General features: G+C 45.0%; 1 protein-coding gene across 2 annotated transcripts in view; it reads right to left on the bottom strand.

Annotated features, from left to right (window-relative positions):
• The window catches only part of Pakap (paralemmin A kinase anchor protein), a 462,510-nt gene extending 447,604 nt beyond the window's left edge, over window positions 1-14,906 (bottom strand). For both annotated transcript variants that reach the window (NM_001384157.1, NM_001384149.1), the window contains exon 1: window positions 14,825-14,906. In NM_001384157.1, coding sequence (NP_001371086.1) covers window positions 14,825-14,829 — 5 coding nt within the window. In that variant the 5' untranslated portion in view covers window positions 14,830-14,906. The remainder of the gene's footprint in view (window positions 1-14,824) is intronic.
• Between the last annotated feature and the right edge of the window lie 1,711 nt (window positions 14,907-16,617).

Here is a 16,617-nt window from a genome sequence, read left to right as displayed (position 1 = left end):
ATATATCTCCCTTGTTTATATCTTCCTTGTTTATATCTCCCTTGTTTTTATATCTCCCTTGTTTTTATATCTCCCCTGTTTATATCTCCCTTGTTTTTATATCTCCCTTGTTTTTATATCTCCCTTGTTTTTATATCTCCCTTGTTTATATCTCCCTTGTTTTTATATCTCCCTTGTTTATATATCTCCCCTGTTTATATCTCCCCTGTTTATATCTCCCTTGTTTATATATCTCCCTTGTTTTTATATCTCCCTTGTTTATATATCTCCCTTGTTTTTATATCTCCCCCGAACCCTGGGCCTCTCACTCTTTTATACTCTCAGTTCCCATCCACGCACAGCAGGCCACGCCACCTCACCAGGCACGCAGCTTCAGCTAATCAGGGCAGCAGGGGCAAATCTCCACCAAATTGGATTCACCTGTATCCTGGTACACCTGCGCAGCACTCAAGATGTTTGTGTCTTATATGAGGAAGTCAGGTGCAAGTCATATGACTTAGCTGCAGTCCCTGGCGCCTTTGGGACTGCCGCCACACCCGCTCCCCACAGTGGGCCACAGGGAAGCCAGCCTGGAGACCCTGAGGTTTCCTTCCACTCGCTGACATCTATTTTACAGAGACTTCATTTTTTCAATGCCCAAGCTTCCAGCCACAAGACAGTGTAATCTGAATAGAGACACAGGTATTTATTGACTCTGTTCTAAGTCAGCAGCATATCAGCTTGAAGAGCTTTGGAAGGGACTAGTCAGCTCATAAAACTAAGTGTTTGACCATGTGATCTGGAAAATAAGCTGGAGAAATGAGAAGAGCTGAAGACCCAACTTTCTCTCATCAACAGCGGTGTGTTAGCAATGGCAACCTGCCACTGTGTCAGCAATATCATCCTGTCATTGTAGAACCAGACTTGAGTTCTCAACTCAGAGACCACAGCACGGTTGACTACATCCTACCATCCCTACCGCCATAGCTTTGGCCCAGTTACCACCAAGTCTCAGCCACCTCAGGGTGTAGTGGCCTCCTAGCTGTGCCGGGATATTCTCCTTTGTCCACAAGTTAGATTGTGTGGCCTTTCTGCTTAAACTTTCCTTTGACCAAAGTGGCTTGGGGACGGGGAGTGGCTGAGGAGATGGCTTGTCCCATAAGCATGGGAACTGAGATCAAATTCCTGACAGACACATAAATAGTCAGATGTGCCCATATGCACCTATAATCCCAGCACTGGAGAATTGGGGGCAGAAGGATCTGTGGACCTGCTGACCAGCCTTCCTTGCCAATGAACTTGAGGTTCAGTGAGAGGCTGAGTCTCAAAAAATAAGATAAAGAAGGGATTGAGAAAAATACCAGATGTCACCTCTGGCCTACACACACACACACACACACACACACACATGTGTTCATACATAAACACACACACACACATACATATATGTGTTCATGTGAATACATATATGAACACAGAGAGGAGAATACTACTCAAAGCTGTAATATGCTTAAATTTTCCTCTAGGAGAGGATCTGCTTTCTTTGCATTAATGTCCTCAAATGTGTCAATCTGAGTCAAAGAACAGAGTGTCAGGGCCTCCTCTTCCTATCACAACCTAGCAGCACGTTCATATGACCATACCTTGACCTCTACACCAGGATACTACTGGCCTGTAGAGACAGGAGATCACAGATGATTAGATTCAGCCATTTTTTTTTAAATATCAAAGAACAGATCAAGGAAAATAAAGTTCTAAGCTTTTCTTTAAAGTCATGACCACAAAACTTTTCATATTCAAATTTAAAAGGTAAAATCCACCTACTTTCGAAACAGTTCAAACACACACCATGTACTGCTCTGACATTCTAAACAAATATCTGTTTATTTGGCCCGCTCGTGTGGAACTGCTCAGTTCCAGCAAACAAAGGAAGAGAGAGCCAGGGTTTGCTTTGTCTGTTTGTTTGTTCCGTATGCAAGTCACTGGACTTCAGTTCATTAGTGAAAGCCCTTACCTGGAAGCTGATTGAGGAAGAATAAAGGGATGAAGAGACCCTCCGCTTCCTGCATTGTTAACAGCCCTGCACTGGGTCTGTGGCTCAGAGGTAGTATGCTTCACTAACGTGCATGAAGCTCAGGGTTGAATACTCAGTACCAGGGTGGGGCTGGTGCTGTGTGCACACCTTGCTGATAAGGTAAGTCTTGCAGACTGAGCTCCTATTCTCCTTGACATTAATTTTTTTTTTTAGATTTACTTATTTATTTTGTATATATGAGTACACTGTAGCTGTCCTCAGGCACACCACAAGAGGGCATCAGATCCCATCACAGATGGTTGTGAGCCACTATGTGGTTGCCAGGAATTGAACTCAGGACCTCTGGAAGAGCAGTCAGTGCTCTTAACCATTGAGTCATCTCTCCAGCCCTGCCTTCCTTTTCTTTATAGTCATTGAGTTTTGTTTGTTTGTTTCAGAGAGAAAAATCATTACAAATGCATAGCTGGAAGCTTAGGGCGGGAAAGCCATGCCATTTGAGTTAGGCATGGAGGTCAGACCTGTGTCAGGAGAAGCTCAGGAAAAAAGCAAATGAGCTCAACGTAGCCTAGAAATAATCTCTGGGCTCTGGCCAGCATCTGAGAAGAAAGATAAATAAAAGAAAAAGGAAAATTTAGGCCTTTCCGAGTCAAGATGCAGACAGATCCCCCACAGGAGCCCGCAGGGACTGCTGAGACCATTAATTTTAAATGCTCTGCACCACCTTCTGGAAGAGAAGAATGAAGATCTGTAGTAGAATACGGAGATTTTAAAATTGTTCCCAGACCAAGCTCATAGTGGCTGCTCGGAAGGGATCATGGCAACAGTGGCAGTTTTGATGTCTTTCAAAAATGTAGAGGTTTTAGGGCCAGGTGAGGTGACTCAGACAATTAAGTCCTTGTGTTATAAAGACAAAGACCTCAGTTTGACACCCAGAGTCCATGTAAAAGATGCCCAGTGTGACAACAGCCTGTGCTTGTGTTAATATTGGGGAGCAGACAGAAGGATACTCGGGGCTTGCTAGACAGTCTAGTCTAGTTGGCTTGCTCTAGGCCAATGAGAGACCCTGCATCACAGGAAATGGGCAGTCTTCCAAAGATGACAGGAGACTGTGCACTGACCTCCATATGTGTCCATGTGTGTGCAATCACACACACACACACACACACACACACACACACACACACAAATCAAAGGCTTTTGATGTGATCTCAAAAACAAATTACATCCCTACCAAGCATCTAGTGGTGACCAGAAAATCCCCGCCTCTATTTCTCTGCTTTAAGTTGTTTTATTTGCCTTCCCCACCCCCACCCCGCCCTTTGTTTTTAATGACTCCAGTTTGCACTGTCATCTGAAGAACTGAGTTTCTGGCTCCTCAAGGGGACAGTCATTCTCCACTTTCCTCAGAAAGAGGGATTATTCAGGAAGACTCAGTATAAGCAAAAATAACAGTTGAAGGTTAAGTTCATTTTTCAAATTCTGTTTAATACTGGCTGAAATACTTGTTTATAAACAAGGATTAGGCCATTGTAGGACAATCTGGGGCACTAAGCAAGAGTTTGGCTTTAAACTTCTCAATTTCTCAGCATCCCTGGTCACTCCCAACCCATTTTGGCTCCTGTGCCCTGTAAGCCTCAGACAGCATCCCATCACGTTTCCGCTGGCTGCAGGACATGTTACATAGCTTAGTGTCATCATTTAACCGTTCATTCTTGTTCCACCTTGGAATGTGGAGGCAGGGATGGTATCTTCTTTATGTTTGTGTCATGAGTACAAGCACAGTACTCATCGAAGGGATGGTGAATACAACAGAAAGGGGGAAGTTCTGAAGGTGGAAGAGGCAGTTTGAACAACGTACTTTCCAAGTAGAAAATGCTATATTGAAATAGATGGAAAAATAACACCCTTAATTTATAGCCCCTTTATTCAGAACTTGTGACAATACCTCTATACAATAGACAACATTTTATGTTTTAGGGCTCTCTTTGAAAAAGAAGATTAAACGAGATAAATCTAGACATAGTGACACATCCTTTTACAACTTTATCACTCAGGAGACCGGGGTGGGGAATTATTAAGTTTGAGGCTAACCTGGGCTATAAAGAAAAGGCTTATGTCAATAATAATAATAAATTTAGAAAGAAAATAAGTGACTTGACACCAAATTAGAGAACATTCATTTATATTCCATGCTTGGGTAATTTATATTTATGTTTAAACAGTAGGTCAAACGCTATGAAGGTGCACTTGCGCAAACAGACTATTAACTAGGAAGTTTCCTTCCTATAAAGAAACGAAGTATCTCTTCAAATAAAATAAGACTCTAAACCTGCTCATACTGAAGGTAGCTCTTCCTCTCAGGAATCAAACTGGGTAAATTTTTATCATAATTCATAAGAAAAATGCTCATTTCAACAGGAAGCAAAAGAGTATGTTGGAATCTTCTGGAACAGGAGCTTCTTTGCGACTGAATTTGCTCAGAACAGTGCTCAAGATTCCAGTCCTGTTTTATAGCCTGGAGATCCGGCAATCAGAATGCTTGTGCAAACAGCCTTGGCCAAGTTCCGGGCCGTATTGTGAACTGCATTTCAGGAAGGCATGAAAGCATCGCTGTCTCACACACACTGGTTGGGGGTCCCAACTAGAACGAGATGACATCCTCACACTGGGAGGTTGAAGCAAGCTTCAGGAAGAGCATGTTTACAAGGGCAAGAGCAGAGAAATACACAGGGACAGGGAAACAGCTAGGAAATAGCCAAGTGATAAGGTAGCCATGGCTTCGCCTAGCCCCAGAGGAGAGCAGGAAGGTGTTCAGCAGGAGCTTTTGGAGAGACTGGAGGCAGGAAAATATCATGGGCCTGACTATCACCTGTAGGAAGGGTGGGTCTGCGATAAGGATTCCCACTTCACTCTTCTTTTAATGTGACTCCCCTGGTAGGAACTTTTGCTAATAGACCCAAGGGCAAGATGGCTGAATGTACAGATGGCCTATGTCAAAGACATAGGGTGCCATGTTAGGGGCAGGGATGGACTTGAAGTGTCAGGTGGAGAATACCTATTATGCATACTCTTTCCAGATTCTTCTATTGCAAAGAATTTGACATTTAACTTATGAACTATTTTGTCATACAGATACCTAAAAATACACAATCACTGAACTTGCCAGTAAACACAGTATTTGATAGCCCCAAATATTATTTCATAGGAATGCAAGATTCATGACACATCCCCTTGAAAATATCGCAAGGGCAATTTTTCTCTGTATCTCCCTGGAACTTGCAGAAATAAACTAAAAAGTGGGAAATTAAAAAGTTGCATCTCTCACAAGATGAGTGGAGCTGATTCTGAAACTACAGACTATGAAATTATCTTCCGAGAGAATAAAACGTCTGCTTAGCCAATGAACAAATCTAAAGGATACTATGTTTTTCTAAAGATTCTCCCAAGGGTTTGCAAACTTTCCTCCTGGTAAGGAAAGAGTTGGGGGAAGCACGTGGTTGGAATGGTGAGGAGGACAAGGCAAAGCATGGAGTAATCTGTGTGTGGTGGCTGGCTTCACGACAGAGGAATGAGAATGGCTGCCAGAGGGACGGTGTGAGCTTCCCCTCTTTGCATGAATGGAACTGAAAACTTTAATGCTTAACACAGATGAAACCTCTAGAGGCAGGGTTGCAGACAACAAGGGAATCACAATGGTCATGACTGATGATGTCCCCACCTCACCTCATAGATGCTGTGATGAACACACTCCATTGCCAACTTAATGAGACTTAGAATTGCTGCAGAAACCCCCTCTGTGTACGTCTATGAGGGCATGTCCAGAAAGGTTTAAGTGAGGATGGAAGAGCTACATTGAATGTGGGGGACACCATCTCCTGGGCGGGGATCCTGTGATGGTTTGAATGAAATTGGCCCCCATAGACTCAAAGAGAGCAGCATTATTGGAGGTGCGGCCTTGTTGGAGGAAGTACATCACTGGGGGGTGGGCTCTGAGGTTTCAGATGCTCAAGCCAGACCTTGTGTCTCACTCTCTCTCCCTGCTGCCTGCTGATCCAAGGTGTAGAACTCTCAACTACCTCTCCAGTACCATGTCTACCTGCATGCTGCCATGATTCCTGCCATAATGATAATGGACTAAACCTCTGAAACTATAAGCTGGCCCAATTAAATGTTGTCCTTTCCTTTATGAGAGTTGCTACAGTCGTAGTGCCTCTTTACAACAGTAAGACCCTAAGACAGGTCCCAAACTGAATAAAAAGGAAACAGTGAGCTGACTACCAGCATTCACCGCTCTCTGCTTCCTAGTGGTGAATGAAACCTAACCAGCCACCTCCCCTCCCTCCCCCCAGGACTGGGCCACTCCTGCCACAGTAGTGAGCACCTTCAAGCTGCGAGCAGAAAATAGTCTTCACTGTCCTCTGTCCTCAAGCTGCCTCTATCAGGCATTTTATCACAGCAGAGAGAAAAACAAGCATTACAGGAGCTGACAGAAAGCAACAGAGAGGTAATAAATGAGAACCAAACACCTTTTCTGCACACAAACATGTCCACGGAGCCAGCCAGAATATGTGATCCGAATTGTCTGCTCACTCAGTATGAGGTTTTGCTTTGCTTTGTTTTGTTTTGTTTTTTAACAAAAAAAAAAAGGACATGATAGAATTACAAGAAATATTCATGAGACAAAAAAATATCTAATCCATTCCTATGCTCCCAAAACGGCTGCCTCCATTTCTTGCTTACTGAGAAAACTGCTCCATTTGTAAGTAATAAGAGCGGAGCGATCAGTATGCGTAAGTGTTCTGTGCACGCATTCATTTTTAAAGGAAAGACTTTGCAAGCAAGGAGCAGCCGAGGGGATTTTAGAACACAGCATGAGAAATACATGAACCAAGTAAACCATTCTTTGAGAATACAAGAAAGTTTGTAAAATTGTGAGCCTTGTAGACAAACAAGTTTAAGGGCTAGAGAGACCTTTCCGTGGTTAACAGCTTTTACTCCACAAACCATGGAAACCGGGGCCCTAGCACTCATGTAACAAGCTTGGTTACAGGTAGCAAATGCCTTTTATGCCAACTCTGAGAAGGACAGAAATGGGCGGATAAAGGGAGCTTGCTGGCCTTTGATCTAGCTTAGAAAATGCAAGGCCAGGTATAGTGAGAAACGCTGCCTCAAGGGAATACACAGAGAGCATGGCAGAGGAGGACACGATGCTCTCTTTAGGTTTCTACACGCACACTCAAGAGTGCGACCACACATTACATGTGCATACACACACACGTAAATAAATACACAATAAATAAATAAATCTCGAAATAAGAGTAAAAAGAAGTGCCAAGTGAGCTAGCAGAGTTAAGAAAGAACTGGAAGTAACAATAAAAAACCACTACGAATACGAAAACAGCATTCAGATAACAGTAAACAAGTGCTGGCTTACAAAGAGAAAGTGTCTGGTACCCATAGACTTTTCAGTGTTATAAAAGGCTTAGGGTTAAATCAAGCAAAGAACTATTTATGGAAGGCTAAGTTTGGGTTTTATTGCTGTGAAGAGACTCCATGATCATAGTAGCTCTTATAAAAGAAAACATTTAACTGGGGCTGGCTTACAGTTCAGAGGTTTAGTCCATTGTTTTCATGGTGAGAAACATGGTAGAATGCGGGCAGATATGGTGCTGGAGAAGGAGCTGAGAGTTCTACATCTGTATCTGCAGGCAGCAGAAGGAGACTGTGGGGCACACTGGGAGGAGTTTGAGCATAGGAGCCCACAAAGCCAGCCCCCATAGTGACATACTTCCTCCATCAAAGCCACACCTGCTCCAACAAGGCCATACCCTTGCCACTCCTTACAGGCCAAGCATTCAAACACATGAGTCTGTAAATGTCTCTTTTATCCACCAGATGTAATTGTCATCTCAGAGGCTTACTGGTGAATAAACTTACCCTTTATAATTCTGAGCTCTGGCTGGCGGGTTCAACTCAGCTGTTCTGGCTCAAAACTCCTCTCCAAGCTGACTGATCCTAACTAGCTTCTCTCAGCTTCTCATTGAATTCACCTGCTTGGATAACAAACGACTCTGAATTCCACACACTGAGCCACTCTCTCTACTCCTGACTCACTCTCTACTGCTCTTAAGTAAACTTTTTCCTGTCTATTCTCATGAGAGTTGGGCATATCCTACCTTTAACTCATTTTGTCAAATCTTTCTCCGACTCGTCACTTTGTCTGCCCCTCACTTTCAAACATGGTGCTTCCTTCTACAAACTAACTTTACCTTCATTGTTTGGGATTAAAAGTTTGTACTAAGGGGGTGTCATATTCCCACCAGAGGGATTAAAAGTATGTCCTTCCAACCTGATCATTCCGACCTAGAAGGTCTTTGGATATGATCCCTTGCCAGAATAGTAATGTTGCTGGATTGAAATTCCTCTGCAGAGTCTGTGAGAAACCATTTCTATTCAAACTGCCACAATGATGGTTTATGATTACAATAGGTTTATGATTACAGCAATGAGTTGTCCTTAACAAAAACAGAGTAAGCAGATGTTTATATGTTGGAAGGCATAAAAATTATCTCCATATATGGAAGCCATCAAGAATGATGTCACACAGATACAATGTCAACACTCAGGGAGCTAAGGTGAGAGGATCATGAATTTGGGGCCAGTTTGGGCAAAACCACAAGTACAAGGCCACCCTGGATTACATAGTGAGGCTCTGTCTCCAAAAACCAAAACAAAGAAATAAATATACAAATGGAAAAGTGAATCTTCAGATTAAAGGAGTCACTATTTTCCAGGAAACCTTACATGGTAACCTGAAGTGACATACAACAGAGAAGTTTAAAGTTTTCAATGCTTAAAAGTAATTTTGCCAGCATAAAAAGCTTATAAGAGTATGGGAGGGTAGGAGACAAGCCAACCACAAGGTTGAAGTAATCAGGCTAGCCTCAGACTTTGCCACAGCAATGATTTATGTCAGAATACCACAAAACAACATGTAATAGAATTATGAGAGAGAAAGACACGATTCTAATTGTTTTAGATGGGGTCTTGTGTAGCCCAGGTTAGCCTCAAACTCTCTTTGAAGCCAAGGGTGGCTTTAAACTTCTTAATTTCTTGCTTCAATCTCTCAAGTGCTAGGGTTACAGATGTGTAGCACCTACTGGGGATCTAACACAGATCCTGCATGCTAGGCAAGGACTCTGCCAACTGAGCTACATCCATAGCTCTGAGATCCTAAGACTTTATACACATTCAGTGTACTCATTCGTGGAAGGAATAGGGGTGGGTTAGAAATGTACTGCCTTTGAGTCTTGCTTGAAAACCAATGCAAACCATCCATGCCAACATACAAAAGGCTCACTAATGTCACTGTGGCGATACGAGATTGACTGTCGGCACAGCCTTTTTGGAGACTTTGAGGATAGTTGACAAAATTTATAATATGTATATTCATTCACTCACTCTGCATTTCCAGAAAGCAATATTCAGGTTCACATTTGAAGCATCCAAGATGTCCACTGTAACATTGTATCTAATAGGAAGAAACAGAAGCAAAACAAATCTCCAATGAAGAGAGGTGGTCGAACCACACTCCCAAAAGTAAACAAATTTGTTAATAAGTGCAAATGAAATGAATGTGAATGAATTGCTATGTCAAAATGCACAGAATAACATGAAGATAAAATGCAAGCTACGGAGCCACATATAGGGGTGTTGTGGATGGAAGGGATTATTAACCTACAAACACACTCCTGACTCTGCTGTGGGCATCTAAATTACCTGGGAGGATATCTCCAAGCTGCTAATGGCAACAGCTTCCAGAGGCTAAGATTTGAAGCAAAGAATGGAATGGAGATATGTGTGCCACAGATTCTGTGACATTCTGATTGTTTATAATCATAAGTTAACTTTTAAAATATTTGCACACTTATCTTTCGGTGGAAGGGGATCAAACTTGGGGGTTTGTGCATGCTAAGAACAAACACTGCCACTGAGATCCCACACATTATGGAACCTGTTTGTTACCCATAATGCACTGAGCACAGGACATTCCACAGGAGGCAGGATTAGAGAGCCAAACCTTCTAACTTTACACAGCATCTGTCGTCACATGCAGCCTAACCCATGAGCTCCTTGAAAACAGGGCCAATGGTGCTTTGTCACCATTTACTCCAGTTTACCTCTCACTGCAATGACTCGGAGAGAACACTAAGCAAAAGCTCAAGAAATACATGGGTAGACGCATGAAGGGAGGGAGGAGTGGACTCTGGTCCTGAACTTGGGAGTCTATGTCATCAACACGCAGTTTGGTGGGTCTGGGTTTGTTCACTCACAAAACCCAACTTGAAGTCAAATCTGGGGATGCCCATTTGTGATTACAGAACTCAAGAGGTGGGAACAGGAGAATTGTGGGTTCAAGGCCAGGCATGTTGGACAGTGAGTTCTCAGTCAGCCTAGACAAAAGAGTGTCTCATTCTCTCCTTCCACGATGCCTCTCCAGAGTTGATTTATGATCTCCTCGGAGTGCTTTAAGCTTGCCTCTCAGGCCTGTACCTGGGTGAATGGGGAGTGTCAGTAGGACCCAAGGCTGCCATCGGCATCACCACAGCCTTGGTGTTGGCAGGGGTGGCAACAGTTTGAAGAATTCCCACGTTATATTTCTTCATGCTTCTCTGATCCCACGCTGTTTTGTAGACTGCTCCAGAGAAGTGTGAGGCAAAGCTTCAAGAGCGGCATCAAATTAGTAAGCATGAATACTGCAGAGCGCTCTCCCAGCCACATCCAGCTCACACTCAAGCCACGGAGAACCACAACCAGGGAACTGCCACCCCTGACACGTAACACACTGCACCCAAGTGCTGGCACTGCACAGACCCCGCCATCTCTGTCTCTGGCTTACAGTAGTGGAGCTTCTGGAATCTAAATACCCAGGGAAGAATATTACAGTCAGGAAAAATTTAAACTCAGTGATTGGGTGCCCTCTTTGCTTAGGTTCTATGGAGCTTTTTCTTATCTAAATTAAGAAGCTATTATTTGGCCAAAACCAATAACACTCATGAATAAATGAGTAGGTCCTTCTGCTCCCATATAGTTTAATTTAGTTGACAACCTTAGCTTATTGAAGACTATCAAATAAATTGATTGTCCCCTTCGCTGGGGAAGACACTTATAGCTCCCAGGTAGTTGGTTGGTTGTGACTGTTTCTAAGTCACCTGTTTTAAATACCTCAAGAAGAAAAAAGGTTTAGGGGTTTTATGTCATTTCTAGAATTGACGTTTTATCGTTGTCTTCAGCAACCCTGGGAAACACTCAGGATGAAATCTGAAACCTCATGAAGCATCTAATGCTTACTTTTTCCCTGAAGGGTTGGGTGTGAAATGCCCCCTACAGGCTCATGTGTTTGGACACGTGATGACCAGGTGGTGATGCTGTGTTATGGAAAGGTTATGGAACTTTTAGGAGGAGCCTAGGTGGGGCAGGCTTTGAGCAGGGCAGCCTGGCCCAACCTGCTATTCTCATTCCTCTGCTGGGCAGCAGATACAATGTGACAGGTTGCCTTCATGCCTTCGTTGCCATGATAGAAGATATCCACTGCCGAAACTATACCCCAACCTACATCCTTTATCACCTAAGTCATTTTGGACAGAATATTTTTATCACAGTAGAAGAGAAACCATCAACTGAGTGCATGCGTGTGTGCACACACGTGCACACATACACCATACAAACCCTTACATAACCCACACTCACACACACTCATACACACGGATGTCAACACGTGCTCACACCACTCACACACACTTACATAAACACACACTCACACGATTCTTCAGCCTTATCCCTGGACCATCTTCTGCTCATTCTTTAAAGCTCCAGACACACCACCCTTCCTTCAGTTCTTCCAACATAGCCAGATAACTCCTGCCTCAGGGCCTTAGCACATGCTGCTTTCATGGCTCTCTCTTCCCTCCACGCCTCACTCAGCCAACTCTACTCCTCCTTTAGCTCTCGAGTTAAATATCCATTTCTCAAGGCAGCTTGGTAGCTTCCCTGGCTAGCCCATCCAACCCCCACGCTCTTCCCATCAGTTCCTCTGCATCCTTTTTTTTCTCACAGCATGTGTTAAACCTTGCATCATATAGCCCCTCTGCTTACTGGTCTCGCATCCACCCTTTCATGACTTTGAACTTTATGCCATGAGAATCATGACTGTTTTATCGTCCATTGATAATCTCAACAAATACCCTTGATGAAATGAAGAAGCTAATCCAGATGTGTTCCTTCTTCACATTGATTTTTCACAAATCTAAGCTGGTCACAGTAAGTGAAGGGGACTGGGACTGTCTGACTCATATCAGAGCAGCCTGGCTGCCTGGGATGAGCTGAGGGATGAGACTGGCACCGCCCAAGTGCCAGGCTTGATGTTTGAGAAAATTTGTTAGACCCAGAAAAATGTAGTATCGTGCAGGAAAGAAAGGAATGGAACGCTACTCACGTTCAGGAAGTGAGGAGAGTATGGTAGACAGACAGCTGGAAATTAGTTAGGTTTGAGGGAAGGTAAGAAGGACTTCCAAATGTCATGTGGGGTGAAAAAGCCAAGGTCAGGCTGACCAGGGTCTATAGAGAGAGGAAGGTATGAAGGAGGCACACCTGGTACCAACCATAGCTAAGACCAGGAGAAAAGAGTGGGGAGTCCTGCAGAGTCTGAGCCACAGTTATAGAGACCAGATGCTAGTCTAGGATAGACGCATTATCATAGACACTGTTCCTCACCCACACAACAAAAACAGGCTGCCATGGACCCAACACTATGAGACAACTGGGCCAGCATTCAATCCCTGGTAAAGAGCCGTATCCATAGTGAAGAATGTGACCAATGGGGAAGAAGCATTCCAGAGGCCAAGCTGCCCAGTTTCTGTACTGAATAGCAGGAGCTTGCCCCAATACTCACTTCTACAATGTCGTCATGGGAACTGCAGTAGGCAGCTGCCCTTAGGACATTGTGTTTCTCTATAAACTATCTGTGGTCTGCAGAGCTAACATAGCAGGTAAAGGCATGTGCTGCCGAGCCTAATGACCCAGGATCCACACAGCAGAGGGAGAGAACCAACTCTCACAGGCTGCCCTCTGACCTCCATGCCTATGTGTTATGGAACACACAACACACAAACACACACACACACAATAAATAAATAAATATTTTAAATTATGGAAATTGTTTAAAAACTGGCTTTCTGCCAACCTGAGACCCTGAAAACTGCCAACAGAGAAATCTGGAGACTACAGCAATAATAATAAACAATAGATACTACTTACAGACACTAAGTGAGACTTACTAAGCATGCTTTGTCCTGGGTCTGTTCTAAGATGTGTATATATGTATTAGCACATGTGTGCATATATGTATATGTATAAAAATTGATTAATATTTACTAAACAAACAAAAAAAACCCTGCACAAAACAGCTGCTCTTATTATTTCGTTTTCCAGGTGGGAAAGTGAAACCTGAGAGACTGCCATTATTCAGCAATGTGTCAAAGGACTCAGTCCCAGACAACGCGACTCTGGAGGCCCGCTCTTAACCTCTAACTCCTCTATTTGTCCTCATGATTTACAAAGCCCTTCAAAGGAGAGGCAAACAGTATCCAGTCCCCTCAGTAACACTAACTAATAAGGAATATCTTTCCTGTTGTGCAGTTGGGGAAACTGAGGCTTATGGCCATTAAAACACTGGTGAAGGAAATCAACAAATGCTGTTGCCGGCCAAGCACTATTTTCTACAAGCCCAGCTCACTCCTAACTTCCCACACCACCTCTCATTCCTCCTTCCTGCAGGTTGAGGATTAGATTGCATCTATACATACAACTGGCTATGCAGAAAATAAAAGCTGAATCTCGAGTTTGGGGGTCTGGCATGGAGACCCTGGTATCTTAAAACATGACATTATTTCCAACCTGAAATATTATTTCATATGGCCTCGGAGTCAGTGAGTATCCGTGGGAAGAGAGGGAGTAACTGACCATGTGAGCAAAGATGTAATTGCTGGCTTTCCTGGAGAGGCAGGCTAACGCCTGTCACACGAACCTTACTGCAGTATCAGCTTAGGAGCATGACCAGGAACTGGGAGATGCAAAGACAGAGAACCGAGCACCCTAAGTCGGGGTCCACACCGGGAGCCCTCATTGTATCTTTCTGGTTACCGCCTCTCTTGTCTCCATGCCATCTTTTCCCCACCCTCTCAAGCAAGCAATGCGGGCGATGCCCAACGTTGACATTGAACCTCAGACTGCCGCTAGGACATTTCTGTCTCATTTCTCCGATTGCCCCAAGAGCAAATCAATTATTGTGGGTCCGCTGGTGGCTTCTAGTAGCCAGTTCTGGCTCATATCTCCCACAACTCATCATCCTTGCTTACACCACATCTGCTTCGAATCCGCAGTGACACCCCCTACACATACACACACCTCTTAACTGCAGTCCAATAATGCTGACATGGTCAGAATCGGAAGTAATGGCTATTGAGGCCAACTCCCCCAAGAAAGGCAAGGTCGGGGCAAAAACCCAGAGGAGCTCAGAACAGATCTGGCTCCTTAGAAACCTGACCCACCATGTACCCCAAGGCAGTGGCACAAATCCCCGCGGCTCAGGACTGCCCGATACCCGCTTCGCAGAGGCTGCTATAGAAACATCGAGACGAACACACTGGACTGAAATTAAACACCCAGGCTGGACCGAGTTGAGCGGGGATCGGTCACCATGGCAACATGCCCAGAGAGGCAGCGAGCGACGCACGGCGCGGGGATACTCACTCCATCGCGGGGCTCCGGGCAGCCCGGCGCGCTGCTGCGGGGCTCCGGGCGCTGCTGGCCTCTGCCAGGGCCGGGGCACTCTGGCCGCGCGCTAGGTGGAGCAGCCAAGCCGTCCCCGTCCCCGCCCGCTTCCCTCCTCCCCTGGAGCACTGGCAAGAAAACGCTCAGGCTCTCGCAGCTCCCAGCCTGCGAATAAAACGGGAAGCAATTGGATAACGTTATTCGCTGGGCGCTAGACCGAGCCTCTTAAGGGGATCCTAAAGGGAGCGTGCCACCAGCTGTACGACCGGGGAGGCGGCCACCTCGCACCCTAGTCCCCCGGGCGCCTGAGGCTCCAGGTGCGCCCGCGACTCCCCTGGGACCCACGGCGGCGCCGGGCGGAGCTCCGGAAGAAGCGTGGGAGGGGGTGAGGGGCGGTGGCGACGGGTGGCACAGTCTAAGGTCGGTAGGGAAACGATGGAGTCTTCGGCAAGGTGGCAGCTGTCGCCACCTAGAAGTTGCAGGAGGCTTCTGGCCTCTGCGAAATAGCAAGCCTTGCCACCAGTGGGGCTTGTCTGAGACTGTGAAACGCCATTGTGCCAGCGCAGCCGGTATCTGCGGGAGGTACCAGAGAAACTCCAGCGGCGCTGCGGCAAGTTCATGCGGTGTTTCCACTCGGGCGACCCCACGCCCTTTCTCAGTGACACTCCATATTCTCCAATCTCCTGACTGCCAGGAAGATATTCTTCAGATGTCCCTCCCTGGTCTGTTTTCTTGAACGACGTCTGTTTTCTTGTTAGATTGGATATGATTCTCCAAGTTACCTCAGCCCCACCCTGTGGTAATAAGCTTCACACCCTTGTCACTCCCAGGCATGATTCTCTGCCCACGACAACTCGAAGAGGTATCTACTAACAGGTCCCTCACCCACTGCAATGATCAGTGAGTGGAGCAAGCTTCAGTGTCTCCACGTATTGCCTGGTCCGTCTACTAGGAGGGCTGTTGGGTGCAATCTAGGCAAAGCCATCAATCCCTGCAGTAGCTGAGCTCCAGGCTAAAAGAGAAAGACAATGCATGGAGGAGGGGAGACACCCCCCCCCCTCGCATGGCTGAAAATGTTATAAATAAATAAATAAGGTCAGAGAAATGGCTCAGTGGGTAAAGGTGCTTGCCATGTAAGCCTGAAGACCTGAGTTCTATCAAGGTGGAAGGGAAAGAAGCAATTCCATAAAATTGTCCTCTGACTTCCACATGTCCTGTCGCACCCATCCACCCACAAATACATACTCAAAACATGCACGCGCGCACACACACACACACACAAATGTTTGTTTCTTTGCTTGTTTCTCGAGACAGGGTTTCTCTGTGTAACAGCCCTGGTTGTCCTGGAACTCTCTTTGTAGACCAGGATGGCCTTGAACTCACAGAGATCCACCTACCTCTGCCGGGATCCCCAGTGCTGAGATTAAAAGCGCACCTTTAATTAAAGCCACCACCCATGCATGACTTGTTCCATTATAATTCTTTATCAGAATATGCAGTGTCTGATGATCTTAAATTTACTTGTGATGTTTGCAGAACTCTATGAATAACCCAAAATTTACTGGGGTTTTTTTGTGATTTTCTTGGTAATTTACTTGCATCTTTTAGTGATATGCACCCCCTGTAATCCCAACGCTGATTGGGTAGGCAGAGGAGGAGGAAGAACACATTTTCAATGTACAAAGTAAAGTTAAGACTTTCTCAAAGATAAACAATCAAAGCAAAGTTGAGTGCTCTACTTAGCCAGAGGCTTGAAGAAAGGATTTTCTACC

Source organism: Mus musculus, chromosome 4, assembly GCF_000001635.26.
Source record: "Mus musculus strain C57BL/6J chromosome 4, GRCm38.p6 C57BL/6J".
Taxonomy (NCBI): Eukaryota; Metazoa; Chordata; class Mammalia; order Rodentia; family Muridae; genus Mus; species Mus musculus.
The sequence above is the reverse complement of the archived record's forward strand: the minus strand, read 5'-3'. Positions and strand labels throughout refer to the sequence as shown.